This window comes from Coptis chinensis, chromosome 3, assembly GCF_015680905.1.
Source record: "Coptis chinensis isolate HL-2020 chromosome 3, ASM1568090v1, whole genome shotgun sequence".
Taxonomy (NCBI): domain Eukaryota; kingdom Viridiplantae; phylum Streptophyta; class Magnoliopsida; order Ranunculales; family Ranunculaceae; genus Coptis; species Coptis chinensis.
In genome coordinates this window covers 86,940,047-86,967,685 of record NC_141458.1, presented here as the reverse complement: position 1 = coordinate 86,967,685, position 27,639 = coordinate 86,940,047, and the positions used below count along the sequence as shown (strand labels likewise).

Sequence of the window (27,639 nt, the reverse complement as noted above, 5' to 3'; positions counted from 1 at the left end):
CAAAAACAGAGGTATCAAGAATATCTAGTGGGATCGCGAAAAGGTCGAATGAAGCAATGCGACCGCCCAATAGTAATGAAGCTATTCCAGATGAAGCGACCATAATAACAATATGCCCCTCAGCACGACACGTAGCAGCAATTGTATTGTAAACAAAAGTTTTGCCTGTTCCTGCTGGTCCATTCAAAAAGAAGAGTTTCCCTAGATTTTGGGAAACAGAATCTATCACTGTTTGATATGAAAAGCGTTGCTCTGCATTTAGGAGAACCCTGTTGCCATGTGCTTTTGGAGTTACAGTGTTTGGGCGCGAGTTGCGCTCAAGTTGGGGGCGGGTCGCGCTCTGAGTAAACTTTCTGAAATTGTCTAGGGCGCAGGTGCGCTCGTAAGTGCTGAAGCAGAAGTTTAAGAGGAAAAAAAAAAGGAAAGCTTGGAGTGAAAGGTGAGAGATGATGGTGGGGTGTAGTGTGGGTTGTGAGTGTAGAATGAAGGAAGTTTAAATAGGTTCTGAGCTTCCAAAACGAATCGGCAAGTTTCCAAATTGTTTAAGGCAATTTCCGGAAATAGAAAATTTCCAAACCCGAAAACGGAAACAAACCATATTTTTGATTTTATAACAACCATGGTATCTTTTATCTTTGGATTTAGAATAGTAACTTCTAAACTCTCTTAGATTTTATCCTACCACCACATCTAATTATAGGTATGCCAATTCACGACAATATTCTCAACCTTCACTCCAAAACAAACTCTAAAATGGAGGATCTTCTACAAATCATGATAGAATAAATAATACCACCCCCAAACAATTCGGGAAGGTGGGATTAACAATAAAATCCATGCACAATTTGAAAAGAACAACATTATATTAAAATTGAAATTCAAACAACATTTAACTACCAAATTCAAAGTTAACTACGGAATTTAACAACGTAACATCCTATCTACTAAAAATAATAAAAAACAACAAACAAGGAGAAATCTAGCTACTCTTAAAGGGAGCGAGGTGGGGATAAGAATAGGAAGTTTAGTGATCAAGCATGGAAAAACCAAACACCCCACCCCCAAACAAATTTTTGAAAACAGGTTTGTAAAAATTTGTTTTAAAACGTGGGTCTTTTAAAGTCAGAGTCGCCGGCTACCATCCTTTAGCATTGTTTTCGTAGTATAATTAGTCATTTTTAAGTCCCATTTCACCCACCCACCCTTGTTTGATTCATACTGTGGTTGTCCGATTCAGCATTGAAAAGTTCATAAAAATTAAATTACGGGCGGACCGGCGTCCAAAGCGGCGCACTGGGCCCAAACGCTGGAACCTTGGTAGCGACCCACCCCATACCGAAGCGACCCAGCGCTAAGTTCTCGAACTCGAGCGGCACACCGCTTCAAAGCGAAAGCGCCAGCCGCCTAAAGCTGAAATTTGCGGTTTTCCACGGGTTTGTTTTGAACCCGATTTTTCAAGTTTTTCAGTGTTTTAACTTGTTATATACACCTGAACACGCGTAAACAAGACGCTATTCATAAAGCGAAGCAAGGGCGTAATCAAGTATTCCTTTCTTCCACACCTCGCATCTCCGGTTAGAGGTTTCTACTAGTATATCGAGAATTGTTTGGAGTGTTGCATGTTTAGTTAAGTTCGACTTAGTCTTGCATGAGATTAAAGTCCGGTCGAAGAAAAACAACTAACGTAATTACACGGCAACATCAACAAACAAGTCTATCTAGTTTCCCACCCACTACACCTCTAGCTACTATTTCACGCACACCACCTGATATTATGGCTAAAGAAAGAGAGACTCCTCTCTCTGACTTTTATAAAGCCTTGAGCGATAGCCCTAAATCTTGCCCTAAATCTTGCATCGTTCTAGCAGACCCAGTGGGGGATTTCTGCATCCCCCCAAATATATTTAATTTGTTACCTGTTTTTCATGGTTTAGACCATGAAAAACCTTATCAGCTCATGCGTAGGATTGAACAAGTCCTTACAACATTCCACCATCCTACGGTTGGTGCGGAACAAATTAAATTGAGGGTATTCCCTTTCACCTTAGCTGATAAGGCGGCGTCTTGGTTAACTGCCCAAGCGCCTAATTCTATGGACTCGTGGGTCAAACTTGTTTAGCTGTTTATGGAACATTTTTACCCACCCCTAAAGGCGGATGAAATGCTTTCCAAGATTCACTTCTTTCGGCGTAATCCTCATGAATCATTTTGAGGCTTGGAATCGTTTCACCGATCTCCTTATAGAGTGTCCACACCATCACCTAGCAAAGACACGTTAGTTAGGTGCCTTTTTTCAAAGGACTTCTACACCACCATAAAGAAGTCCTAGACATAATGAATGGGGGTAGTTTCCTAAGTAAAGGAGCCTCGAGGCATATAAATTTTTGGAAGATCGGACTAAAGCGTAATAATAATTGGGGGGGTAGTGACGATTACTCCCGCTCTGCTAGTTCTTCTTCAACAGTTAAGGCTACAAGTATGTTTGAGGTTAAATCAGATCCTGAGCTTAAAACTCTAATTGAATCCCTCACTAAAAAGGTTGAGGCTATTTCTGTTCAACAAAAGACTATCCCCATCATGAATGTAAATTCAAATCCATGTAGTTTCTGTTGGAGTCCTGAGCATCTCGACTCCCACTGCCCTATAGCCTATGAATATTCTTGTTCCATTAATAGTGAACCTAACGCCCCTTGGAGACAAAATCCCAACTTCGGTTGGAGAAATAACCAACAAGTCACACCTATAGGGTACAATAATCAATATGTTAGGCCAACGCACAATTATAACCAAGCTCCACCACAACAAGGACAGGATCAGGATAATTATAATAATTATAACAACCAAGCGCAATCTCGACAAGGTCAAGCACAAGGTCAATGTAGTTATAATAATTAAATGCTAATAGAGGTATCGTTCCGGTAAATAATAACTATCACAATCCGCCCATAAATAATCAACGCGAGATAGTTCCAGTCATACCACCCGTGACTACTACACCCACACAACCGGATCGTCTTGACACCTTCATACAAGTGAGCCAACAACTTTTCCAAACCATGGCTCAATTTAACCAACACATTCTACAATCCGTTAATAATTTAAACCAACAATTAGCCCAAGAGAAAGCCCAACCAAAAGGCGTGTTTCCAGGCCAAGCGATACCCAACCCTAGAACAGCAAACACAGCCTTTGAGATAAACGGTAATACTAGTATGGAAACTACAACCGTAGGTGAGCTAAATGCCATCGCCACTCTCCGTTCTGGAAGAGTGGTTGATAACAAAGTAACTATGCCTATAGTTACCCCATCAGTACTCCCTACACCGGATATCGAACTAGATACCGAAATAGAAACTGAAGAACCTACCACTATAGAGGTACCAGTTAAACCACAACCTAAGAAACAGAAAGCCAAGGTTACACATCAAGTCGAGCCATACGCTAAATATAGAGGCGAAACCACCATTCCCTCGAAATTAGCCATGCTAACCAGGGATACTAACTTTGAGGAGATTAGGAATGTTTTCAAAAATCTAACGATAAACCTTCCTTTTCTCGAAGCTATAAAAAAGCTACCTAACCACGCTAAGTTTCTTAAGGAGTTGTGCACTGCTAGGCGTAAGACCAACATACCTAAATACGCCTTTCTAACTGAACAGTTCCCAACTTTTATCCGAAAATAATGGAATTGTTAAGTACAAGGACCACAATTAGATCTCTTTCCATGCATAATGCACCTTAGGAGATTCTCACACGACGACCGCTTTTACTAGACACGGGGGCTAGTGTTAACTTACTCCCGTTTTATTTGTATAAACAAATAGGTCTAGAGGAGATGCAACCTACTAAAATGACATTGCAATTAGTCGATCGGTCTATTAAGTATCCTAAGGGTGTGGTTGAAAACGTGTTGGTTAAAGTCCAAAATTTTTACTACCCAAATGACCGTTATCCTCGACCGCGAAGTCACTAACGACTCTATACCTATCATTTTAGGGCGTCCTTCTTGGCTACTGCCAACGCTCTCATAAAGCGCCACGATGGTTCGATGTCCTTGTCCTTTGGCCATCTTTTTCTGTTGAGGTAAATGTTTTCAAAGCGAGGACCGCGATATCGATTCATCTACAAATGGAGAGGTTAGCATGATCGAGAGCTTAGCTCAAGATTACTTCAAAAACATATTTTCGGAGAAACAAATTAACAAATTCCTTTCCTTCAAAATTCTAACTTTAACAATGACTCCCTGGTAGTAGACAAAATCGAAGAAGAATTCCTGCAAATCTTTTGCACTGCTTCTTTACCACTTCGTGAGTCCCCCCTTGCCAACAACCATTCATCCCTTGATGCTATGACGGAAGATGAATTTTTTAATCTCAATCCCAGTGATCCTTTTGACCCACCTATTGAGGAATGTCTTGCATATATCAAGATTTCTGATGATATGGACTTGAGAGCTCTAGCTGAGAATCATTCACCTTCCATCACCAATATTCCCCACCCTCCACCTTTTCAAAGGAACCTCGAGTTTGCACTCGATCTTTTAGTTTCTCCCGTGCTTCATGATTTTTTAAATCCACCTAGTAAACAAATACTTCCCAAGGATAAACCACTTGACACCTTCATTTTCAGACTTGAGACAGTCCCTAACTACACCAAGAATGAGTTTTGTACTAAACCCACATCCTCATTTTTTCCATGTTTTCCCTTTAAAACTTATCCCAATCCACCATATCTTCCACAACCATTCACTTTTCCACACTTATTCACTAGGACACCCTCTCGTTCAAAGATGAAACATAAGGTGCATGCTCGGTTATGTTATAGGTCTATCCGACTTCACTTTCATTCCACTAGGTTGCGTCGTAGGAAATCTTGGTGCTTGATTGTGTTTGGATATGTTTTCTGTGATATTTATTTATCGAACGATCCACAACTATTTCGGTTGTTGATATATGATAAACTGCATATTCATACATATGTTTAGATAAAGTCTCGAGTATCTGAATATAAACGACTCAATTTTTGTGTTTGGTGCATTTCCTTTCATTTCCATATATTGGTGAATGCACCGTTCAGGTAACCGGGCCCTCCCTATGGAGTGTGTGGTTGTAAGTACGGATCCTAAGTCCACGTTTCACATAATTCACGTTTTCCACTCTTGCATGTTTTCTTGGTTTTTGAGTCATGTTTCTCTATGGTGTGAATTATGTCTTTACTGCTTATTGTTTTCCTTTATATTAAACCTAATTCATAAAAAGTAAAAAAGTTTAAAGCTATAAAAATAGTAATCTAGCAAGTCTCGGGAATCTGACTTTAAAAGACTCACGTTTTAAAACAAATTTTTACAAACCTGTTTTCAAAAATTTGTTTGGGGGTGGGGTGTTGGTTTTTACATTCTTGATCACTCAAATTCCTATTCTTACCCCCACCTCGCTCCCTTGAAGAGTAGCTAGATTTCTTCTTGTTTGTTGTTTTGATGTTGTTTTTTATTATATTTAGTAGATAGGATGTTACGTTGTTAAATTCCGTAGTTAATTTTGATATTTGTAGTGAAATGTTGTTTGAATGACAATATTAATATAATGTGGTTATTTTCATTGTGCGTGGTTGTTTAATGTTGATCCCACTTTCCCAAATTGTTTGGGGGTGGTATTATGTAGTCCATCATAATTTTTATATGACCTCCTTTTTTTTTAGAAGTTATTTCGGAGTCAGGGTGAGAATATTGCCGAATAGGCATATCCATGAATAAATATCATGGTAGGATGAAATCTCGATAAAATAGGTAGGTTCTATCCTAAATTCAACCTAAAAGATATTAGGGTTGTTTTAGAATCAAGAATGAGTTGTTTCCGTTTTCGGGTTCGGAAATTTTAGTATTTCCGAAAATTGTCGGAAAAGCTTTTTGGCAACTTCCCGATTCGTTTTAGCAACTTAAAACCTATATAAACCTTATTCATTCTACACTCACAACCCACACTACACCTAACTTCCATCACTCACCTTTCACTCCCACGTTTCCCGTTGTTCGTCTCAATTTTCAACCATCAGCACCTCGGAGCGCACCGGCACCCCAAGTAGAGTGCACCTGCGCCCTACACATTTTTCTGAATTTAGCACTGCGCGCACTTGCGCCCAAGTTGAGCGCGCCTCGCGCCAAAACACTGTAAGTCAAAAAAAAAAAAAAAAAAACGCTCCAAGTGAAGCAGCTGGGCCTTGACTTCCGTAGACCAGAAAATTTCCAGTTTTCTGCGGGTTGTTCCTGGGTCATTTGCAGCTGTTCCAGAGCGTAGTTTCGAGATGACATCTCCTACAATAATACCGGAACAGTCTTTCGAAGATTTTTTCCAAAGCACTACTTATGGTGCTTGGTCTCGCGAGGTGATCACACACGTAGGCTGGGAACGCTTATGGTTCTTGCTAGCATTTGTTCTTAGACTTGCCATGCCCGCTAAAATACAAGACCCATGGTGCTATTGGGTAGATAATATGCATGTCCGGGAGATAAGGTAAGTTTTTAACTCCATTTAGTGTCTGCTTATGTCCCAAGCAATTTAATTCTGTTAACCCCATAATGGGTGGAACTCTTATAGAGTTGCGTCAGTTTTTATATTAGTATGTTTTAACCTTGTTTTGCAGATGTTCCATAATTTCACGCGTTTCCATGGTATTTTTCTACCCTCTTTATTTAAATGCTTTGAGGACAAAGCATGCTTCTTGTTTGGGGGTGGGCATAGAAACACGTGTAATTAAGGCATCTGTTACGATATAGATATGTATAATATGCACTTGTTTTTTAAAATTTCAAAAATTCAAAAATATAAATAAATAAGTTATGCTATACACTTAGGAATATTGGTATTGTTTTCTTTCTCTATGTTCTTAACAATCTAGAAGTCTCACGTAGCTTTTGCATTAGAATAATTTTTAGAAATTTAGGTTAATATGTAGGTAATAATCTTTGCATCTATCTATAAATATATTACATGAGTATCTATGATTGTTAGCAGTAAGTTTCTGAAATCTAGGCTAGAGTACTTATTCTACAAATCTCGTGAGAATATAGCCTAAAGCCTTATAAGAGTGAAACATTTGAGAAATGACACAATAGAGAAGTAAAATCCGGATAGAGAAATCACACGTCCACTTGCTTGATCACTAAACCATATCCTAAGCGAGAATTTAGGCCCTCTTTGGATCGATATAGCCAGAAATTCAAACCTATGAATTATTTTCCGCTAATTAAGCCCCTCGAGCCTTTCTTTAGTCTTTCATAAACCACAAATCCTTTACCCTGTTACAAAAACAAAACAAAATAAAAAAAATCAACCTACCCAATTTAGAATAAGTCTGAGAATAGAATGAGGAAGAAAGAAGAAGAGAAAAAACCTGTGTAAACAAAAATTAGTTAGTTGCTTCAGAAAATAAAGAAAATAAATTTCCATCCAAAGAAAAGAAAAATAAAAATAGAAATAAAATAAAAACTCCAAAAAATAGAATAAAAGGAGTCAAAAGCCAAAGAAAAAAAAAATGGCTAAGGATGGAAACAAAGTGTAGAAGCAAAAGTAAATAACAAGGTTTTCTTTAGTTACATAATATGAAGACTCTATTATCTGAGACTTGTCCTTTTTGAATATCTATTTTCTTCCTTCTTAAACCATCTCCTAATCCCCGAAACACCTAATAAAGACCTCTAGCTCAATTAGGAATAGGTTAGTGTGATAGTAAGTGGCAGATGTGTTTGATCGACTCCGGCTTCCTTGTGTGTCATTGAGATTGTAAGGTAAAGTGTGCCCATCACTAGACTAGAGTAGCTAAAACTTGAGTGGAAAAGTCAGAGTGTTGTATCTTGACTATTATTGTGAGAACCTACTTAAGGACGCTATTCCGAGTTTCATAAATGGACCTGCTATTGCATTTCATAGTATTACTCATTGTATATATGTTTATTGTAGATGATTGATTATTATGCATATATTAGCTTAGGTTTTTGACTTGGTTATTCTTGTTCATAGCTAGTGAGATGTATAGATAATTTGGAGCATGAATAAGGAAACAATAGTTTTCTTTCTTAGTCGTTGTAGTATAGATGAAGTTTGTGAGTACCTTCAATGGAAAACTCTCACAAGGCTATAACTCGTCCACTAGGGAATTCCTAGTGGTTTAAGGCCTTGTTGCATATGGTCAATGCAATCGCACTCAGCGAAATGAGAGTAGATAGAACTCCATTTTTGGTCACTTATGCTAATTTCTCATATTTGCTTGAGGACAAGCAAAATGCTGTTTGGGGGTGGTTTGATAAGAGCCCAAAACTGTAGTTTTAACCCCTTAATAATCATACTTTTAGACCAATTATGTGAATAATAAGTAAGAGTTAATACTGATTACGTGTTTTTATGCATTTCAGGCTTCAAAGTCTATTATGTGCAGAAATGTGCCACTTTAGCGAGATAAAGGAGCAATGGTTGGTTGCTAAGGAGTTCTGTGATTAAAGGCCAAGATTCAAGAAGACAAAGCCTTTCTAAAGCCCGATCAAAGCTAAAAAGTCAAAGTCAACGCGGGCAGAAACAACACACAAAATCAGCAGAACTTCCGAAGACCATATCTTTGGACTTAGACCTCAGAATTGGGCCTACCTTATGTCAAAACGACCGGCTCAAAAAGAGCTTTCCAATGGTCCAAGCCTTGACCCAATCAGAGGAGCAAAAGTGGATGAAACATCTGTCGAAGCCAACTGCAGCTGAAGAGCCCATTTTGGACTAAAGAAATTGGGTTTTGGGCCTGATTCTCTGGCCCAAAACATGGCTCCAAGCCCATGCACTATTTTTGGATTTGAAAGTATAAAAACAAAAGCTTAACTCTTGTTAATGGTAGATAGTTAGACCTAGATTAGAATTAGATTAGTTAGCCTCCATTAATGAGTTTTAGAACTTAGTTTAGAATTTAATTTCTTGTTTTAGATTAATTTTTTGAATCATTGAATATCATTCATTAGATAAATAAAATAGTTATTATTCTTGTCATTTCAATTTTTGTTATTTCAATCTATTAGATCTAGTTTTAATTATTGTTGGTTACCATTTCTTAGTTGTTAATTAGAATTTAATTATTGTTTAATTTAGATTAGTAAATTTCGAATCTTGATATTATGTTTAGTTTAGATTCATATGGAAATGATTGCGGAATGATTCTCGGCTAAACCTCCATTAGAGAGGGTTGAGAAGCCTTGATGAAAGCTTGATTCCGATTATCGTAGAGTTATCGTAATTTCTATTCCACTCTAGAAACGATTAATTCACCATGAGAATGGGTTTAATCGTTCACATGCTAGTTATGAATTGGTAGAAATGTCATGTGTAATTAGGGATTAGGAAGAACCAATTGTTCTGCGTAGCAGTTCAATTCGGATTACGACAATTCATCGTTAGTGAGTTAAGTTGAGTTAAGGTGGAATCAATCCCCCCTAATTCCTTATTATAGAATCAACATAGTATTTCCGTAGTTGAATCAATTATAGTTTGTATCTTGTGGGTAGTTGCATCATAGTATAATTCCCCCTCGTAAAACTCTCATTAGACTTAAGACCGATTAGTTAACTAGAAAACATCACATGCTAAAGAACTAGGAGTGGAACGAACTTGTTACTCCACTATATCTGTTCAATAGAAAGAGAGTAGAAACCTTGATAAATATAGATTCGTAGGAAGTTTAGTTTACTTACGTTTTGAGTTTCATCGTTCATTTCGTAGGTAAACTATCATTTTTTATGTTTATCACACCACCAAGTACAACTGTTATTCCACCAAAAGGTTTATTATTGTCGCGAGTATCCCAAAGTGTGCGATCAATTGCCTCCACACAAAACTTATTTTGCATTGGGACTTCATCCCAAATAATAAGTTTAGCTTCCCTGAATAATTCGGCATGCATTGAATTCTTACTAAACCCACAAACAGAGGTATCAAGAATATCTAGTGGGATGCGAAAGGTCGAATGAGCAGTACGACCGCCAGCCAATAGTAATGAAGCTATTCCAGATGAAGCGACCATAATAACAATATGCTCCTCAGCACGACACGTAGCAGCAATTGTATTGTAAACAAAAGTTTTGCCTATTCCTGCTGCTCCATTCAAAAAGAAGAGTTTCCCTAGATTTTGGGAAACAGAATCTATCACTGTTTGATATGAAAAGCGTTGCTCTGCATTTAGGAGAACCCTGTTGCCATGTGCTTTTGCATTTTGAGGATCAAACTAAAATTGTCGCTAGTCCCATATGAATCGGTTTGCAACAACTAAGTTCCATCTTGTAGTTAACAGAGGCAGCGGCATTAGAGGGAAATCAGCCAGTGATTTACCTGACTCCATCAAAATCTCATTTAAGAGAAATAAACCATAATCTTGCACTTCAAATTGTGGGTAGGTTACGGAATGTTGAACATTGTGCGAAGCTTATGTGGAAAGCCATCACATACATTTTCCCAAAAATCATTCCACAATGTTTAGGGTTGCAAAGGATTGCACTCTGCGAGAATAACACAAAATAGTCGGCGAAGATGATATCCAGTCTGCATGATTGAAGCTTCCTGTAGACATTGCACCCATTCGCTGTCATCTTCCAGAAGTCCACGTGCAACACATGCATCTTTAAAAGTTGGAAGTGGAGGACCATTACCAATCCTTTTCAGATCATCAAATGATTGAGGTCCTTTTACAACGGTTAGAAGTAAGCGCAGGTAAAATCGCTCACCGGAATTAAGACTGGCGAAATAGATTCTACCAATAGCAAATTTTCCCTCTCGTATCCTTCTTGTCCAAGTCTGAGATTGTTTTTTCCAGACATAGTATTCGGGGAACTCTTGATAAGTGAGGCTTCTTGCTCTTAAATCTGATGCACAACAATCAAAGAAGGCATCAAAAGTTGACTTTTGGTGCTCGCCCTTGATAGTATATCATGTATTGGTTCATCGGCTTTATAAACTACGCGGTGCATTCGAGGGAGATGAAGTGCCAAAGCGCATAACCGTGGGAATCTCCTCATGTAGATGGAAACTTAATAATCTCCAAACTGCTTCCGTGGGCCAATGTATCTCGCGATCCAAGTATTGTTGGATCTCATCCAACTTATTCAACACTATTGTTGTCATGTCATGCCCTTTAAATATATACTTATGAATATATTTAACACAACGGATCCCAAAGAAAACTTCGACATTAATATGGCGGTTGAACATCTTAGAAAGATAAGGATTATAAGGAACAACATCCCCTGTTATCAACTGTATGCCCCTCATTAATATATGATCTACCATTGTCACGACGACGGTAGATTGGATATCCATCTTTATCCATGGTGGTAGCATCTGCAAAAGTTCGGGATAGTGATGCTTGCATCTACCATTTACCATGCACGGAGAGTTAGGATTATTTAGTCCACATGGACCATGAACCATACATGTGAGGAGGCGGTCGAAATAACTTCGAGTTCGGTTTACGGATCGAAACTTTGCACATACAATCACGATCAACTTGAGCGGTATCACGGATCTTGTCGAATGTCAAAGATATATAAGTGCATGCATATGGGGCAACCCGCGTTTTTCGAAACTCAATGGTGTAGACATGTGCAACGCAAGCATTACCAAGCACACCTTTCTTTTAATTTCCTTCATCAAGGCCCTTCGGCTTTAGTTCAAAGACCACGGGCCATGACCTCGGTCGATGAGTTGCGGTTGGTGCTCGACAATGCCTCGACAACTTCGTCCCCATCGCGGATTTGCGGTCATTGTGAGAAATATATCGGGATGCTTATTGTAACGCGTGTGATGGCCATTGAATCCTGAAAAATTTCGAACATGTGCCTAGGGTCTGCCGACACAAGATCTTTGGTAAGACCACTTTCGTCTTCCAATCTGGTTTGGGTCGAAAAGCTTCACCGCAACATCGATGATACCTTGATAAAGTTCAGCCCGCTTGTCTTGTTTGTAGCCTATAATATCTCATTTTGTTACGTTTCGATCCTTTGCCCATCCATCCACCAGGAACTCTTGAAACAGTTTGTGCCCGCGTAAGATTACAGAATATTCTCCAGGGCGTTCAAATATCCGATAAGAGTAGAAATCCATCTGTGTCAATCGGTCATTAGTATTTGAACGCCTCATATCAGGTGACCACCCAAGCTCTCCGTAAGGAAACATTAGCACATAATGCAAAGGCAAGTAAGATGGATGACATTCACTGATCTGCATGAATTCTTGCCCTCCTTTAAGATATATCACAATATCCCTCATATTATCCCTTCCACGCCATCCCCGAATTAAAATGACAGCAATCTCATCTGCGGTTGGCAAGTTGTAACGACGTCTATCTCTAGTAGCACTGTAATGCAAATAAGCAGGTACATTAAAGTTCTCACCATGTTGAAGAGTGGCAGATCTAAGAACATCGTATGCGTGGTGAAAAGTAGCAGAGAAACAATTATACTGGAGCATAGTTGCATGAATTATCTTCAGAACATCTGTGTTCAAACGGGGATTACGAAGTTGACGATATATCAATGCAAAAGACTGATCATATATGTAAAGCTGAGAGTAAGTTGGCTGCCGCCCAGTGTCAGGAATTAGAGATCCAGTTCTATGACGCAACTGGCCATGTATAGTAAAAGGCCTTGGACCTCGTCCAGTAAAGACACGCTCATTTCCTCCAAGGCTCATAAATGCGAAAGTTTGGTTGTATTGTCTCATGTACTTCCGAAATGACTTTGACTTGCGATCATTTCCATCATATAAAGCTTTAAGGGCTGGAGGTAATGGTCGTAGTGGAGGCAATTTGACTTTCCCTTGCAAACAACAAGTCCCGAATCGAGGACGTGATAATGATGAATCTTTTAGTCGTTCATCCCATAGCTAGTAAATTCGTGGACGGCAAAAGTTCGGTACGTCAATTATTCGCCTAGGATTCGAAATTTTCAACAATAATACTTTTAAATATTCAGTCTAATAAAACGCTAACGGTAAAAATACGATATCGTGTTTTAAACGGGTATAATCTGAATATATTTCTTTAAAATTCGGCTATATATTTTACATTTAAAATTTTGATATATAAGTATATAACGTTTTTATTTTTATTTTTACAATTTTATTCATAAAAAAATAATACAAATGTCATTTTATTCGCCAAACCTTATAATTCGTGAATAATTCGGCAATTATAAGCCCGACCCAACCAATTCGCGAATTAAACCGTATCGTTCAAAAATTCACCGAATTATTCGTTTTATTCACCAAACCTTATAATTCGTGAATAATTCGGCGAATTACTAGCTATGGTTCATCCATCCAATGGAGTGCACTACAAAATGGACACTGAACATCCATTCTCCCCAAGGAGTGTCTTCCTTGTTCAATGAGATGGTTAGAAACAATATTGTCAACTTCGTCTTCATCATCACTTATGTCAGCATTATTAGTAGAAATTGGACGGTCAAAACCATTATTGTGAACCTCCTCACAATATTGTGCAGGATCCCCAAATGGTTGTTGTCTACAAGAGAAATAATTGTATATATTTAGACGAATGTGCTATTTTTTTGGTATTCCAATTTCAATAAGTGTGAAGAAGTATACCGCGAATTTCGATTAGTTGATGATGATGCAGAAGCTGCATTTGTCGAATGTGATATTGGATGGACAAAGGATGAGGTAGAAGACCTGCAGTTACACGTACTGCGAAGAAACTTGTGATGTTAGGTAGGATCTTATGGTAACCAAACCACAAAGAACCAAGAGAAAGATGTAATAAACCACGTACTAACCTTGCATTTTGGTGAGACGTTGTTGGTACAAAGTTCTCATTGGTTGAATGTGGAATTGCATGAGGTAAGGATGAGGAAGCAGAAGAGATACATGTACTGCAATGAAACTTGCACATGTGAGTTATATATAGATTTTGATTAAGGAAAACCGCTAAATGAAGTACTCACGTGTTGTTTTGACCCGATGAATCAGCATGGGTACTTGATGTGACACGTTCTTCGGAGAGCGTAAATAGCCTTACGGGATTAAGGAATGATAGAGATTTCCGAATAGACTCTGAAGAAGAAAGACGTTGGTATGGTGTTGCATGAGGTGTAACTGGACTATTATGTGTTTGATGCTTGTCAGCTTGAAGTGGAGTTTGTGGAAGTGAATGAGAGCCATTCAATGTTGAACCTTGTGCACCATGAATAGTGAAGTTTGTGCTGCCAATTAGTTTAGTGCTCCTTTCTCTTTCCCTTCGAGCACGCTGTCCGAGTATTCTATTTGTTATCTGCACCTAATTATAAGTATAATCAACCGAATAGATTGGGAGAAAGAGGAATGCATGGATAATAGCAAAGATGGCAGTTAGTATTAAAAGTAGAAAACGCGAAATGTAAAGATATGAAGAAAGTAGTGAAAGGTAATAAGTGATCGAAGACTCAAAAGCAAATTATAAATGAATAGATGGATGACCACATGCAACACAGTTGGTGGGTAAATATTATACATATAAGCAGGCATTAAATGGAAGATATTAAATAGTAGTGAATTTACTACAATTATAGTGTACGAAAACACCTTTTGGACAATGCATGACCAATCATAGTATTATTTTAATTAAAGCTCATCTTACATGAGAACCGGATGGCGGGAGAAGTGTTTGAAGTGGAGTCTGTGGAAGTGAAGGAGAGCCATTCAATGTTGAACCCATTAGTTGGTGGTCAATGACATGACGTGTGACTACTTGTGCATCTTGGATGGTGAAGTTTGAGCTGCCAATTAGTTTGGTGCTCCTTTCTCTTTCCCTTCCGAAAGCACGCCTTATTTGTCCTAGCATTCTATTTGTTATCTCACCACCTCACAAATATGGCGGTTAGTATTAGTGGAATGTAAATATATGAATAAAGTAGTCAAGGATAATAAGTGATCAAGACCCAAAAAACAAAAGCAAATTATAAATGAATAGATGGATGACCACATGCAACACAGTTAGTGGGTAAATAGTATACATATAAGCATGCATTAAATTGCAGTGAATTTACTACAATTATAGTGTACAAAAACACCTTTTGGACAATGCATGAGCAATTATAGCATTACATTTTAATTAAAGCTCATCTTACATGAGAACCGGATGGAGGGAGATGAGATAGAGGAACACTATCTGATGGGCGCTGCACATTTATAAAGTAAAAGAAGAAATAAGACAATGCAATATACATAAGCAACAGTGTAGAAAAATAAATAAGGCAATGCAACATAGCATAAGACAATGCAAGCAAGAAATACCTGGAAGCCAAGAGGCGGTTGAAGATTGAGCCTATCTTGGGGGGCAACAAAGACATGTTTGTTTTGGTTTGAAGGGTTCTTAAAAGGAGTCCATAGGGCGTTTTCCTTTGTCAAGAATTGGTTGTACATGAGAACCGATGGAGGGAGATGAGATAGAAAACAAATAAAAGAAGAAATAAGACAATGCAATATACATAAGCAACAGTGTAGAAAAATAAATAAGGCAATGCAACTTAGCATAATACAATGCAAGCAAGAAATACCTGGAAGCCAAGAGGCGGTTGAAGATTGAGCCTATCTTGGGGGGCAACAAAGACATGTTTGTTTTGGTTTGAAGGTTCCTTAAAGGAGTCCATAGGGCGTTTTCCTTTGTCAAGAATTGGTTGCGTAGGAAGCTATAAATATTTGAAAGAGAGTTCAAAAACGTGATGTGAAACCAATAATAGTGTTAAGATAATTTGGGTAACTCAAAGTATGTTAATAGAAGTTATCAGTAACGTATATTGTTGATAGTAATACCTAGGAGCGAGCAAGTCGTTGAGGAGTACGTGGCTGAAGGTAGAGTCCATCTTGAACTGGAACATAATTATTGTTTTTCTTGTAAGGGTCCATTAGACGTTTACCCTTATCTATGGAATCCTGTAGAAACAAATAGAAATAGCTAGATACTCAATAAAACCTGTAGAAACAAACATAAAAAGGATAGGTAGGGATAACATACCATAGAAAGGAAAATCTGCAACAAAAAATGGTGCCTAAAAAAAAGACAAAGTAGCAGTGATTATGTACTTGATCAGCTTAATCAAAACCTAAAGGCAACTTAAAAACACACTAAATCAGTAAATTGATTAGTACATGTTCTATCCGGAACAATCATAGATAAACGAAAAGAATTTTCCTGTTCATAACCATCATCTCTTATATTGCAATCGAATAGTGTTCACACCTATGTCTCCACCATGAGACACCCCCCAAGGAGTAGAGTGGAATTACTGTGGCCCCTATCCAAACCCACGGTCACATTCCTCCACAGGGTAAGCTTCTTAACTTATATAGAACAGACGCACCTGGACTCCACCAGTTGTATGCTCAATTAATGTAGGCTAGTTGGCACTTGGGCTTAATCCTGGGCAAATTTTTCAGGAAAAAGTCCATCAACATCCCATGTAAGTTACTTGCTTCATCATAACCTGACCCATCAAGAATTACTATTTCTCTCCTGCTTTTAAATTTCAACTGTCACATCGCTTCTGGTGGAAATTTTCCCCTCCATAAGAAAGAAAGAGTTTTACTTAGATTAATTGAGTGACATCTAACCCCCTATATTTTAAAACAATAAAATTAACACATTTAAAATACGACTAAATTGAGTACTAAAAACATATAACTACACACGAAACACTATTCAGGATGTCATCTGCTCTTATTTTGCTTTTCTCCAACTCAAAGTTTCATTTTTTTTTAACCAAAGACAAAAAAAAAATACATTTCAAACTTTAGGAGAACTAACATAAATGTTGACCATTTAAAGGCTCTAAAAGGTTTCCTTGCTTACCTTCCCACTCTAGCTCCTATACGCCCATGAGACTTTTTGGAGAACCGGTGAGTATAATGAGCTGAAGTCCCAAACTACAAAGGGTTGAACAAGTTTGATAAAACAAAATAAATTAGGAAAACAAAATAATCACACATTATGTTAAAGAAAATTTTCCGAATAATTATTAGTTGGAAGTCCACTCTATAAGGGATACATACATATTTAACATTTCAGCATACACATAGTAGAACTTTGATTACTATACTCAAAAGTCAATCCAATCTTTAAGCTAGACAAAAAATCACTGCCATTTGTTCGAGTTTAAAAGAAGGTGGACCCCAAAGAAGAGCATTTGGAAGACAATCCAATATCCTCATGCATTTTTGAAGGACAGAAGTTTATCTAAAAATCCTGGTGATTTTGGAATCTTGTACAAGTCAACATTGTAAGTGGGAGGAGCCTAAAAGCTGAAAGGACCACATATATAAAAGTAGTGGGGTAGTGGAGGGTGGAGCACATGTATATAAAAGTAAAAGAAAGGAAAAAAACATTTGCTTTAGCGTGAATAGCAAAATAAGAGCAGATGTATCCAAAAACATTTGGTAGACATTGACTTTGATAAAGTCTGGAAGGTATTCTTTGCTTTAGCCATTGAGAGTGAGCTCTAAAAGAAAAAAAGGAGTGGCGCAATCAGGTAATAACCTTTTGAGGAAATTCCTTTGTGCGTTGTGCGAGCAGAGTTGCCTCTTGTTGGTTTGTGCGAGCAGAGTTGCCTCTGAAAGTGGTAAGCAACTAAGGTGATAGAACCTGGCTTCGCCTTCTTCAAGTTATAGAGTGTACGGGATTTATTGGAAAAGCAGATGGGAGAAAAATTTACTGTGCTCGGTTTTCTTCTGTTGCTGAAAAAGACATTTTGAAGGCATTGGGGACCCTTGTGGAACCTAACAAAGATGAAGCATTGGTTGTGGAGGCCGCGCCTATCTTGGTGGTTTGTGCTCGACGACCCATGAGTGGTGGTGAGGAGTGACAGCGGGGAAGAAGAATAGGACATAGATGTTTTGCTTGAAGAATATGAGGAAAGAAGATCCAGTAGATCCGAGTATTGGATATAAGGAAGCATACTCCTTAGGAGCGGCTGATTATGCCATGTCACAACTTGGTAAAAGATAATGACAGCCATTGGATGGAGGCCCTGCGGGTAGGGCAGGGATCGGGTCGGGTTCGGGTCGGATATGGCTATATCCGAATCCGAATCCAAACCGAACCCGATTATATCCGAAATTTAATATCCGAATCCGACTAACCCAATCAGATAACACTAAAAATTCAAAAAAAGCCCAAAAATTATATCCGAACCTGACATACCCGAATCCAAATCCGACCCGAACACATAAACAGATATGAAAATCGACCCGAACCCGATGTATTCGGTGTCGGGTCGAGGTCGGTCGGGTCTCTACCGACCCGATTCCTGCCCTACCTGGCCCCCACACCATTTTTTTTATTAGATAGAATTTGTTAGTTTGAATTGGCTAATTCTAAACTTCTAAAGCTATTTTAAAACCCGCGGTTACATGCATCGCCCAATGCTTCAAAAACCTCACACATGATCCGTGTGTAGAGCCTTTTTACTTCTATTTTTAAGCCTAGGTAGGTAGAAGCATTCAAAAGTGGATTAATCTAAACTTTAAACTAAATTTAACTTCAGACAAAAGAAACAGTCTCGAAACCACCTAATTCAGAATTGTATACTTGACAAGATTAGTATCAAATTAGTAATAAAATAAGTTGTCTCTACAACTCGAGAACATTTCTCAAAGCATTGCGTTAGATACATGTCACTAAAAAGATACATTGGAGTTAGATACATTGAAACCCGTATGTAAGTTGGACTTAAATGAACAACCTCATAGCGGCAATGAAGTTTTCCAACCATTACAAAGAAACTAAAATCAAATTGAGAGAGAGAGAGAGAGAGAGAGTAGCTATATCATCAAAGTAAGGAGTAAATCAACAATTCAAAGAAAAGATTTTGGAAGGCAACATATAAAATTCAAAGAAAATAATTCACATTACCTTAGCAAAGAGGAAACAAACATTACAAATACAACACGCAACAACTCAGCAAAGATCAGCTCACAAAATCATTGTATACTGATGTTGAATGTGAATGAAATTAAAACACCTACCCTCACTACTTCCAAGCTTCTGGGGTCATTTATCATCACTGTGAAGAAAACAGTCGAACGCGTCTAATGCCAGGTTTAGCGTTTTGTAAGCTAAATTTCTAGATCATGCACCACTGTTTCAAGACAGCCATTTGTTTTCCACATTCAAATTCGGATTCCCAATTTGTATCCGCGATTAACAATTTCCACTTTAAAACTCAATGCTGCAATGGCACAAAAAGGAGACGTGCAATGGGAATTAATTGCTAACATTGCTAATCCGTGTAATTCTTTTTTTCTTGAAGAAGGTAACATACCAATAAATAACCTTCAGTAAATGAGTGAGGAAGCTGAATCTGCGATTAACAATTTCCACTTTAAAACTCAATGCTGCAATGGCACAAAAAGGAGACGTGCAATGGGAATTAATTGCTAACATTGCTAATCCGTGTAATTCTTTTTTTTCTTGAAGAAGGTAACATACCAATAAATAACCTTCAGTAAATGAGTGAGGAAGCTGAACCTATTATAGAAGTAAGACAGAAGAGAACAATCTGTAAACAACAGGCTAAAATTAGTAAATGGATTATATACACATCCAAGAAAGATTTCTAGAAATTTTGAATAAGGCTCAGAAATCAATGTTACCAATCACAACTGCATCCAAGAGGAGTTAGATTCACATAGATCACATGGAAAGTAGCTATATCATTTATCTACTTCGGCAAACCAGTTTTAGCATCGAGAAGTGCTGACTTGCATTAGCAAACAACGTTGAGAAGTAGCTAACATCACCCCTGAACTTCTGGGAGGGAATGTTAGGGCAGATGATGGAAGGAAACGATGATGGCGGCGGTTAGGGCAGATGTTGGAAGGAAACAATTCTTTATGTTTTTTTACTCTAAATGAGAGAAAAAGAGATATGGTAGAACCACAATTAACTTAGAAATGCAGCACACCACCTAGATGAATTTGAAAGTGCCATGTCACAACTTAGAAAAGACAATGGTAACCACTGGATGGAGGCCCTGCGGGCCCCACACCATTGTGTTTTATTAGATAGATAGTGATCGATCTATATGATAAATATATTTGGGGCTGACCCTAAACTTATATTGAAATTTATTATTTAAACCACACCACTTTTATAAATGTGTTCCATTCAACATATAAACCACACCCTCCTTTTAAGATGTAGTCCATTAACCTAACCAAATCCACACTCAAAATTGTAAGAAAAGAATAGACCACCAATTTCAAGCCTTTTTTATTAAAAATGTGGTCCATTTGTATAGAAATTTATGCTATAAATCCAGTCCAGTTTTTTTAAAACAAATAGAGCACAATTTCTATTTGAAACTGTGAACTAAATCTAATACCACCAACTGAATTGTCCTCGGTTTGAACCACTTATTGATACACTTTCCTTTTGTTCTTTTGGTAACTTCACCATTTTTCCAAGTACGACAAACTTCTTTAAAACCCCTAAAATTTCAAACTCGCAACTCACTTTTCTTTTCTTCCATCTCATTACTGATCGATCGCGGAGCGAGACAAGATTAGGGATTCAAGTGCATCCTTCACATCTACATCCAAAAGAGCATCCAACACCAGACACGTGTTATTTTGCAAGGTACCTATAGCATATTGTGGTGTACATGTCCATTATTTATTGTCCTTATATAAGTACAATTTGATACATTTCATGACCTTAGACAAGAAACCCAATTTACACTATGCCGGACATGCATGCCCAAAATAAAGTCTAATTGCACAATAACAACCATAGCAAAAGAACCAATGTGAACTCAAATGAGTGCACCATCAAATTGGACCCATTGTAAGAAACATTCCTTTCACAATATAAATAACTAATTTCCTATGAACTGAAAACCCAATTTCAATCAAACAAAAATCAATGGATTTTATGGTTAAAACCGACATTCCAATACACAATGATAATAAATCAACTAGGTCTCTAGAATACCTAGCATGCTTCACACGTTAAAATTTATTTAGGTTTCTTCTCTAACAAATGGACAAACCCAACTATTGATAAGGAAGTGAGGGTAGAATCACTCACTACACCATATCTGTTGAAAAAAGACACTTTTGGATGTCATTTTTCCAAAAAAAAAGACACTTTTGGGTGTCGTATGGTGACCCGTTTTTTTTGCAGTCTTTTTTTTTCTACAACACTTGACAAGTGTCTTTTTTTTTTCATTTATTTTTTAAAAAAGGATGAATCAGGGCCAAAAAATGCCCCTACAGTTCTGTAGCATTAATAGCATCAGTAATAAACATATACTTGTGCCTTTTGAAGTGTGCAGTAATAGACAAAGCCCAGTCCTCATCCATCATCAAATGGCTAATAGAAACAATTTTATAGCCTACTTTCAAATGACTTCGACCCTAATAGCAATGCTTAAAGGTTCCCATCAAGAAGTTACTTTCAGCTCCTACTAACAAACCATCGCAGCTTCTTTTAGTAATTTTACAACCCACTAACACTACCACTGATTCTCATAACATATTCAAGTTGAGGATATTCCATCCATAGAAACTCAACCAAAACTCAAAACAGAAAACTCAACCAAAACATTTAGTCGTTAAATGGTACTAAGTTCCTAAAAAGTTTAGGATATCCATCCATAGAAACAAAACAGAAAATAGTGTATTCTTCTAGTACCAATTGCTTTTAAGATACATCAGATCTTGGTGGAATTCTCCATCCTCGACTTCCCGCCTCTTGTTATGTATTCATTAATGGAAACTCAATAGAACCTGAAACAAATAATAAGATGTTTCTTTTAAAAACAGAACTCTTTAAATGCCTGAGACTGAAAGAACAAAACACTAGTGACAACAAATACTATCAACATACAAAATATGACAGATACAAACCAACCTCAACCCCCCAATTGCTTTATTTAAGTCTTTTTGCACTTAACAAACAATATTCTAGTAAGAATTAAGTCCTATCACAATTTTCATCCAATAAAATTTTCCACTAAACCAAAAAGTCCATAAGAATCAAAACAGTTTACATGTAACAAGGAAGCCCATAAATGTTACTAGTACTTTTTATTATGGTAAAGAAATTGGTAGACCAAACAAGGATGGAAAGAATTGAATGCAGCCTATTTGCAGTTCATAATTAGCCACAGATTGTACTATTCAACATATCAAAGAAACTACTTGAGATCGATCAGTACTACTACCACAACTTGATCAAGAAGAAAGTGTAAAAGAAGTACTCTCAGAAACCACAGCACCCAGTTAAAAGAAGTACTCTTAGAGTTATTCAGGTGATTTTTACATGAGAGGGGAATCTCCAGTTAAAAGATCAGATCCGCATTGGCTTAATAATAGTTGAAAATGAATAACTCTTTATGTGAGTAGGTAAGTTTGAGAAGCAGTGCAGATGAGTGTTATACAATTGGGTCCATAAATTGTTAACTTTGTCCTCCAAACACCATATATCTAATTCAACGTCAGAGACACTTATGAGGCACAAGCATCCTTTGACCTCTGATAAGATACAGTAGTTGGTATTGGGCAATGAATCATGCATGTGCAACAACTCTTCCGTACCATAAAAACTGTATGTTATTATATTCAGCTTAAAAAAAACAAGCTAAACTAGAAGCAGTATATATACTTGGCCGAAAATCACACTTATCCTAAAATCACAAGAAATAAAGACAAGTCATACACACACAAACACAAGAAGTAAAGAAATGATAACACAGACAAATAGAATACCGTACCTAAAGAAAACGAGTAAAATCCTTCGGCCATTTGACTGCTGTAGGAAGGTGTAGCTCCCCGAATGTTCTTTTGGATCCAAATAAAGCGCTTCGGTCAAGGTCAATGACAAGGCATACACGGACGTTGTAAATGTCTATTGGGGTATCCAGAGTTGCATCAAGAATGATATTTGCTCTTGTTGCCCTTCCCTTGGCAACAACTTCTCGATGCATGTTAATCAATTCACATAATTCCATCCCTCTAGAAGAATCACCATGTGATTGTGAGCATGTTGGATCCCTCGCCTACAAGCAATAAGTTAACAAAGACAAAACCACGATTTAGTTATCTCCTAAATTAGCTCAAGCCCCTAGGCACAATGTCTCACATTTAAATCATACATTTGACGTCGCTGATGAATCTGCAACGATCCTTCTATGTGATTGCTGACCTGCCACTTCTTCTCTTGTCTCCAACAAGATCTTAGTGATGGTGACCATTTGTGGCTCCAAACTTCCAAACCGCTCTTCAAGCATCGAGTGTTGTTGCTTTTGTTGGCAAAGCTGCTTTTTAGCAGGAGCTGATGATGCAAGGGATGTCTTTGATATGCCAACACTCATACCCAGCACTCGACCAAATTTATCAGGGCTGCACACTTGAGCAACTGGATCATGGTCTAGGTCCAAGTTTACGCTAGCAGGGTCATCCTCAATTATAGCCTTGATTCTTTCCTATCATGACAACATATTAGACATTTAATAAATTTCAGAAGCAGTATATAAAAGAGAACAGAAAATAGGCGGTGGTCAGATTCATCATTAATGAAAATAGGCAGTCAAACTCACCATCCTTTAAAGGCAATAAAAGAGCCATCCTTGTGAGTATGGATAGCCATATATGAATCCGTTCTAGTCACTTTAACATTCGGATTTTTCGATTTCTACAAAACATTACCAACTCGGTTAGAAGTAAATATGGTGTTACGAATAAAATTAACAATTGACAAGGTAGATTAGTACCATATCATGGACCGGCCCTTTGCTCCCCTTCTACCTTATGTATGTAAAGCCTTCACAGCTTCTCTAGCCGCCTTGCCCTTTGTCCGCATGAGTTTTCTCGAAGGTTTAGATTCATTATCCACGAATTTTTCCCATTCTTCCAATTTCACTCCTGTTGGGCAGTTCCTTTTCCTATCGACGTCATTGTCATACTTGTCATAGTACTTCACGCGGAGATGATGCTTAAACTCCCTAAAGCTTTTGGCAACCTTCTTCAGATTTATCTTTTTGTATGCATCATCCACATTGTATTCTCTCTTTATAAGAATCTAATATTAATAAAAAACATTTGAAACAGTCAATGCAAATGACGATGAAACCTATGAAGCTTACCTCAATCAGCCAAAGGATACAGAATCATGGGGTGACATCCCATCTCTAGCAAAATTAATCCTCAAAGCCGGTTCAGGAAGTTCTGCCGGAACTTCCTCTGCTGGTAATGTTACTTCCCAACTCTCATTCGCATACCATACAAACACAAATTATTCTTATCTAATAAACAGTGGCAGAGTGATGAAAATTTTTGGGTCTAAGGCTTTGGTCTTTTGGATGAAACCCCACTCCTAGCAAAATAGATGTAGAAATGATAGGTACTAATATCCACATATTTGGTGTGTACGTACAAGCAGTTACCAACAGACATGAGGTGTGATAATTAGTCTAAGAGTAAAGGGCTGGTTTCAGCATTTAAGATAAAATAATTGTATCCAGCACTACACTAGATATCTAGGGTCTTTCAAGCCATGCATGACTCACACTAAAAAAAGAGAGAGAGAACCATAATGGATAAGAGCAGAAGACTAACCACAACGCTACTCCAGATTATGTTTTTTGTTGGACTAGGCACATTTTTGAAACTCTCATAAGAGATAGGACAATGTGTCTTTGTTGTCCCACCAAGCAAACTAGAAAATTCTTTTGAACCGTCTCCAACAGGCTGTCCGTTAGAGTCAAATTCAACTTTCTTCTTTCCCTTTGAACAGACTATAAAATAAAAATAAAAAATAAAATTACTGAAAAGGCAAAAATATGTCAGTCAATTCGTGGGAATATATAAAAGAATAACTATCAACAAATAAAATTACTAAACAAATACTATATGTACCACAAGAACCTCCACCTCCAGAAACTTGGGAATCACTAGATGATGATCTTGGAATCAAGAAAAGTTATGTTATCAGATACAGGTGCAATACATTTAATAGATTATAATGTTTTTCTTATTTGTGTTGCAAGGAAATCCCTACCCCCAAGATGCTCAAAAAAACAGGATACTAAGGAAGGCCTTGAGTCTGCAAGTATAAAAGGACTAGCGAACTTAGTATTGATTAAATAGAGTGCCTATAATTGCCAACCCTTCATTAGATTTAAACTTTGTACCTGAATCAGAAATATGTATGCTACCGTTGAGATCTCTAGCCATCACAGCCTCACGTGATAACATTATCTTCCTAGCCCTCTTTTCCACTTGCTTTGAGCTCTTAATAGGATAAAAGATAGACTATTAGGCAGCAACCATTAACAAACTAAAATTTTACGTATTTAAAAGAACCTCAAAATTCATGAACTACAAGTTATTAGTTCAACTGGTTCATTTACTATGAAGACATCGTGACCACAGCTTGTTTGGTATCAACTGGTTCAGAGCCTCCTTTGAGACCCCCAATGGACTACAAGGGAATGTTGTACATACAGTACCATAATGCAACAACATACAACCCTGACTTTGCGAGATTCTGAGATTAACCAGTATCAATCTCAGAATGTTCTGCTTGAAGTTTCTACACAAGTTAACTGTGAAATAATCCACTGCTGATGATGCTCCTAATCAACCTCAGTTAACTGCTGATTCTCTTCCACTTCCTAAAGGACCATCAGTTGATTCAGTTCCTCCACCTGCTAGCAATGTTCCTACTTCCCCTAGATCTACTCATGATCATGGACCTACTGCAGTCTCTAACTCCCCCATTGATTCCCCTACTTTGGCAGCAGTCTCTACTTATCCCCAGCAACCAGTATCAAAAGTGTGATGGCCATGACCGATCAAACTGAAATTTTACGTATTTAAAAGAAAGTACCTCTATGCTCTCCTGTCCCGACATATTTGATCCTATGGATTTCAAAGAATACGCACTTAGTAGAAACCCCAACACAGCTGGAAGGAAAGCACTATGCTTGACTTGCAAATAATGTCATACGTGCAATCAGATTTAAGTATATCATCAATAACATGTCAAGACATTGTACTAAGATGAACATTATAAGACAGTATTAGTTAAGCCACCTGACTTAGATATTACCTAATATCAATGAACATCAATCATTTATTTTCTAACACTAATGAACTCAAAAGTGTCTCGTTACAATCTTGATTCAAAAACTAAAGGGTTTTCATACGCATCCATGTCTCTAGTCATTCTCTTTGGAGCATGTAACACGACATTCCAACCACTCCTTGTTAGGTCTTTGCAATAAAAAACTTGTGATGCTTGTGAGGCAAGAATAAATGGCTCATCTACAATCTTCGAACTTCCTTTAAACTTGCTCAAATCCATGAATGTTAAATTAATATCCGGATCAGTGTAACATCCATTCACTTTATCTTCCACACGAACCCAATCACAACAAAAAATAGTTATAGTAAAATCAAAGTAGTCGAGTTCGAGAATTTGTCTAATGAGCCCATAATAAGTAGTATCATCAGACACGAGCTTCTTATCCTTTGCACTTGCACGAAAGTTAGTCATCGCATTCATTTTAATTCCAAAATTCTGAGTTGTCTTGTTAGTGTCCCATTCAACAGTAGAAAACACATATCCATTGGCTTGGTATGTGTTATACAAAATCGTTTGGAAGTTGGGACCATCAGCAGGTCTCTTGATGGGAGAAACCTCTTCATTTTGTAGTTGTCAAAAAATCCACAAAAGCTAATATTATTATGCAAGAACTACATGATCCTACTTGTTACTCTAAGTGACTACTAAGGTACTGAAACTATACTTGTTCCCTTAACCAAGGAATAAAACTCATTGGTGTTTCGGTGTTGCCTTTTCTTTTATGACCACTCGGTTTAAATCCTTGCAAGTATATTTGGTATTTCCTACAATGAAATGACACAAGAGACAAGTTAAATAGGTCTTTATAGTTTCACGGTCTCATATACAACATTATAAACATGACAAGAGTAGACTTACTTTTGCCATGGAATAGAAAGTTTTAAGCATTGCAACACCCATCTATGTACTTGTTCGTACTGCACATTACTCAATCTATATACGCCTTTCTTATTGAGAGGTTTCTCATTTGTCAGCTCTCCTGTGTCATCCATGAATCTCTCTTTACCTCGCTTGTAGCTTCCCTTTGAACCATCAGGCATATGCTCCATACAATACATTATTGATTCCTCGACATCATAACGCTCAGCAATACAACCTTCAGGATGTGTTGGATTCTTTACATACCTCTTGTAGTCTCTCATCACCCTAGTACAAATTAACAACATATATTACTCATATCAAATAACAAAAATATAGATAGCTCACTCATAAAACTTACCGTTCGAAAACATACATCCACCGACACCAAACAGGTCCACAAAGTTCTACCTCTTCCGCCAAATGCACAACAAGGTGCATCATGATGACAAAGAATGAAGGAGGAAAATACTTCTCAAAAATGCACAACGCTTCAATCACTCTTTGTCTAGCAGATTCAAACTCATCGAGGTATATTTCTTTGGAGCAAAGGATGTTGAAAAATGTTGACAATTGTCGGATTGCTACTCGCAATTGCTTATGTTCTTTAAAGCAATGCATGAG

General features: G+C 37.6%; 2 protein-coding genes and 2 long non-coding RNA genes across 4 annotated transcripts; all 4 read right to left on the bottom strand.

Moving 5' to 3' along the window:
- Positions 1-11,996: 11,996 nt before the first annotated feature.
- Positions 11,997-12,710, bottom strand: LOC147511362 (uncharacterized). Its single transcript, XM_086598442.1, has one exon. The coding sequence runs from the start codon at positions 12,708-12,710 to the stop codon at positions 11,997-11,999; it is 714 nt and encodes a 237-aa protein (XP_086454568.1).
- Positions 12,711-13,322: 612 nt separating this feature from the next.
- On the bottom strand, positions 13,323-14,856 carry LOC147511361 (uncharacterized). Its single transcript, XM_086598441.1, has 5 exons — positions 14,653-14,856; positions 13,982-14,307; positions 13,814-13,909; positions 13,626-13,724; positions 13,323-13,542 (listed from the first exon to the last, which is right to left on the bottom strand). Exons 1-5 carry the CDS (start codon positions 14,854-14,856, stop codon positions 13,323-13,325), a joined length of 945 nt encoding a protein of 314 aa, XP_086454567.1.
- A 4,257-nt stretch (positions 14,857-19,113) lies between these two features.
- On the bottom strand, positions 19,114-20,073 carry LOC147511360 (uncharacterized). The gene is made up of 4 exons (XR_015216979.1): positions 19,662-20,073; positions 19,498-19,567; positions 19,331-19,403; positions 19,114-19,237 (listed from the first exon to the last, which is right to left on the bottom strand). It is a non-coding gene; the product is annotated as an uncharacterized LOC147511360 (long non-coding RNA).
- A 1,390-nt stretch (positions 20,074-21,463) lies between these two features.
- Positions 21,464-25,480, bottom strand: LOC147511359 (uncharacterized). The gene is made up of 2 exons (XR_015216978.1): positions 24,627-25,480; positions 21,464-21,797 (listed from the first exon to the last, which is right to left on the bottom strand). It is a non-coding gene; the product is annotated as an uncharacterized LOC147511359 (long non-coding RNA).
- Between the last annotated feature and the right edge of the window lie 2,159 nt (positions 25,481-27,639).

What these genes read in the sequence shown, in the direction of transcription:
- LOC147511361 (XM_086598441.1), bottom strand. Translation starts at nt 14,856, where the DNA reads ATGCTAGGACAAATAAGGCGTGCTTTCGGAAGGGAAAGAGAAAGGAGC. An exon ending in TCATCGGGTCAAAACAACAC is followed by an intron (nt 13,910 to 13,981) that starts GTGAGTACTTCA and finishes GTTTCATTGCAG; the next exon opens with TACATGTATCTCTTCTGCTT. An exon ending in ACGTCTCACCAAAATGCAAG is followed by an intron (nt 13,725 to 13,813) that starts GTTAGTACGTGG and finishes GTTTCTTCGCAG; the next exon opens with TACGTGTAACTGCAGGTCTT.
- LOC147511362 (XM_086598442.1), bottom strand. Translation starts at nt 12,710, where the DNA reads ATGAGCCTTGGAGGAAATGAGCGTGTCTTTACTGGACGAGGTCCAAGG.